We start from the raw sequence: 3,730 nt of genomic DNA, 5'->3' as shown, positions 1-3,730 counted from the left end.
AGCAGGAAACGCTCCAAACGGCTGCTAGGAAGGGGGCTACCAGCATCTGCACAGCATCTCAGAGATGCTCCAATGGTTACTGCTGTGAGGACTCAAAGAGCAGAGGAGGTCCAAGAGGAGGGATCCTCTCAAGTAAGGTTGGGACCTGTATTCTCAGCAAAAAAATACTGAGCAGTTTTCTTTCTTTGAAACAGCTGCCACGCAGTACATGACATCTGGCCCAAACCAGCTGCCAGCAAGAAACAAATCAGCACCACCAAAGCATGAAAGGACCAACATGTGCACAAAACCTGGCAAAAACAGGGAGAAGAAGAAAACAGGAAAAGCTGGATAACTCCTGAGTGGTTTAGAGGATGCCCATCACCCTCCCAACGGCACGTGGCCAGCACGACACGACAGTGACAAACGCCATTCCCGGGTGATTCCAAACCACCTGGAGAAGAGCACGTGCAAAATTAATACTTTTTTGGGCTTTTTTTTTGGAAAAAAGGAAGTCCACATTACCAAAAAATACTGCTTGTGTTCAAAAACCAGGAGGTTTTCTACACTCTAGTCTTGACCAGCTTCCTCGAAATCAGCAGAGGACACTCCATGCCAGGCATCAGCCCTTCCTTGCATGAGCTATAAACTCATTACCTCAGTAAAAAACCCAGCTAGCAACAAGCAGACAATGCTGACAACGATGCTAAAGGTGGGGAAAGACATGTTTCCCAACCTGGAAGGAATATTTGCAGCTGTATCCCGACTGGCGAATGCGGACGGTCTCCAGCATCCCGGTGTAGCGCAGCTGCCGCAGCACCAGGCTGGCGCTGGACCCCAGGGGCAGCTGCAAGGGGAGAAGACAGGCCAAGGATGAGGAAATATTTCCTTTAGCTGAAGCTTCTAAGTGCACGGATGGGTATGTGGATTCAGCAGATACAGCACATCTGCCTGACACGCACGTTGGAATGATGACACGGGAGGGAGGGAAGGTGGGTCCCCAGGAGCTGCACTAACTCCCCCCAGGCTGGAATTATAGAATCCCAGACTGGTTTGGGTTGGAAGGGACCTCGAAGATCATCTAGATCTAAATGCCCTGCATGGGCAGGGACACCTCCCAGGTTGCTCCAAGTCCCATCCAACCTGCCCTTCAACACTGCCAGGGATGGGGCTTCCACAACCTCCCTGGGCACCCTGTTCCAGCCTCTCACCACCCTCACAGGAAAGAACTTTTTCCTAATGTCCAACCTGAATCTCCCCTCTTTAAGCTTCAAACCATTGCCCCTTGTCCCCTCACTACACACCATGTAAAAAGCCCTACCCCAGCCTTCTTCTAGGCCCCCTTCATATACTGGAAGGCTGCTATGAGGTCTCCAATCCTGTTTGCTTCCCAGCATCCATCAGATGGAGAATTCCAAACAGCAACGTAGATACATAATGCTAAAAAGAAGATTTATTTGAACTCCTGAGCTGAGCAAGACCCCCCCAAGGGCACTGCTAGTGGGTAAGATTGTGAGCAACCAAATCATCTAGGCATGAAGTTTAATCTTTAAATGTCTGGGTAAACTCCAAAGGATGAATCCACAAGAAAGCATCACTACTGCAAGCTGTGAGGGTCCTTAGCTCATGAGACAAACCAGTCCTTAAAGCTAAAAAGGAAGCTGCATCACTGAGTCAGTTTGGATAATATGGCTTGTTCTAAAAGTATCTGCTTTCACCTACAGCACCTTGTTTTTCAAAAAGCTTTAGGGCTGAGTAACAGCTCAAGTGAATTCATGGGTCAGTAATTCTCCAGTACAGGTGGCAGGAGCTTTGATGGAATCAAATCCATTCATAAACCAAATATATTTCTCCCATAAACTAAAAGCATATATTTTTCACTTATGTTTCTACACTTGGAAGAGACACCAGGGCAGTTTATCAAGAGCAGCACCCAAGAGACAACATCGATTGCTAATACACAAATACTTTCTAAATCCAACTCAATTTGGGGCTTTCTTTTCTTTTTAACCCTCTGTAAAAATGAAAACAAATATTTCAGAAATGAAGTTTAGCAGCTTTCACACGATGGGATTTACCTTTTCGGCATTGGATCGAATGCACTTGACAAAATAAGGTTCTGCTTGGCCAAGGGTCTCCATCAGCTTGTTGAGTGATGCCTACAACAGAGAAGACCTCTTCAGTTGGGAAAGGGGGAAGAAACTGTGATGAATAATGAAAATCCAAGCGCTTAAATCAGAAAACAAACAAACAAAAATTCAAATAAATGATGAGTAAACCAGGCAGGTGGGAAATTATTCCCCAAAATGAGTGTTTCACTCCAAGCAATGTGGCTGGCTTTTGTCCTTGCACCCACCAAATTAGCTGGAGAGAAATATAATGCTGAATTAGATTCTGAGGTCCTGAGCTTGACCTTTTCACATCGACCCCTGGAGCCCAAAGTCATGTCCTACTTCACACCATCAAGCCCCTTCCCAGTGTGAGCGGGAGCTTCGAGGTGATGATTCAGCCCTTGCACCAAACAGTCACCGATGGGTTTTAAATACAAATAAATCTTTCCCCTGCTCAAACTGTTTAATTTCTCATTTTTAATTGCCAAAAGTTTATTGCTGGCCTAGAGAGGAGTTTTCTTAAGGACAGTCATGCAGAGGGAAGATCTGGAATTTGCAATGGTTTTTCAAGCCAATGAACCCTCAACACTTCAGAGACTGTTTTAGAGCTTCACTGCTGGTGTGTTCCTGCCCAGATTCCTTTGCTGAAGCACAGGTTTGTGATCACCAACAATGGAGGGTTTTCCAGCTTCCCATGCTATATTTTTTGGGCCTACAGGAAAGCTGGGGAGGGGCTTTGCATCAGAGAAGATAGTGATAGGACAAGGGGTGAGGGTTTTAAACTGAGAGAGGGGAGATTTAGGTTAGGTATCAGGAAGAAATTCTTCACTATCAGGGTGACGAGGAACTGGGATGGGTTGCCCAGGGAGGTGGTTGATGCCCCATCCCTGGAGGTTTTTCAGGCCAGGTTAGAGGAGGTTTTGTGCAACCTGGACTAGTGGTTGGGTTCCCTGCTCATGGCAGGGGGGTTGGAACTTGATGATCGTTAAGGTCCTTTCCAACCTTAATGATTCTATGATTTTCCCCTTATTTTTACATCATTACTAGAAATCTCACCCCTAAAAATGAATGCATCTTGGTATCACTGCTAAGCTGGCCACTCCAGCAGGATGTCACACCGAGTTCTTCCTCCACTTTGGAAACTTTCAACTCTTTTGCAATGAAGCACAAGCTCTTTGAATAAAGACACACCAGAAAATGGAGCATGCTGAGTCATTCTGTGGCTGGCTGGGCTTCCTGACTGCAGGTTTTTTTTGCTGTGCCCTATGAATATTTTGCATATCTCTAATTGCTGAGCATGTTACTAACATGATAGTAGCAATGTGCTCCAGAGTTGATTACTCCTGATTTTAATAATGTTAAAAACTCAGCTGTGTCAACGACTTTCTGTGGGTATTTCCTATAAGCAGTTATGAATTTATGGATATATGTCTTAACAAAACAGTGTGATATTAGAAAGAAGTGTTTTGCCTACAGCTCTGCTTGCAGGAAGCCTTTTCTCCTTCCCACCTACTTAAAGACATCTTTAGGGGAAGCCTTTCATGTTTAGAAATATTTATCTAAGTACAGGAACCAGGGAAGATTCCACTCACATGCGACGCAGCTGTGCTACCCATTTATTAACTGCATGTCCCTGTCTC

At 45.4% G+C, this 3,730-nt stretch overlaps 1 protein-coding gene across 1 annotated transcript in view; it reads right to left on the bottom strand.

The window, feature by feature from the left end:
* Positions 1-3,730, bottom strand: part of MYO9A (myosin IXA) — a 162,275-nt gene that overhangs the window by 34,959 nt on the left and 123,586 nt on the right. Inside the window, exons 19-20 of the mRNA XM_010005936.1 lie at positions 2,058-2,138; positions 716-826 (exon numbers count right to left, since the gene is read on the bottom strand). Of these exons, the coding sequence (XP_010004238.1) occupies positions 716-826; positions 2,058-2,138 (192 nt within the window). The remainder of the gene's footprint in view (positions 1-715; positions 827-2,057; positions 2,139-3,730) is intronic.

The sequence above is a fragment of the Chaetura pelagica genome, unplaced genomic scaffold (assembly GCF_000747805.2).
Source record: "Chaetura pelagica isolate M959 unplaced genomic scaffold, ChaPel_1.0 scaffold369, whole genome shotgun sequence".
NCBI classification, from domain to species: domain Eukaryota; kingdom Metazoa; phylum Chordata; class Aves; order Apodiformes; family Apodidae; genus Chaetura; species Chaetura pelagica.
Note: the sequence above shows the minus strand (reverse complement) of the source record. Positions and strands in the feature narration are given on the sequence as shown.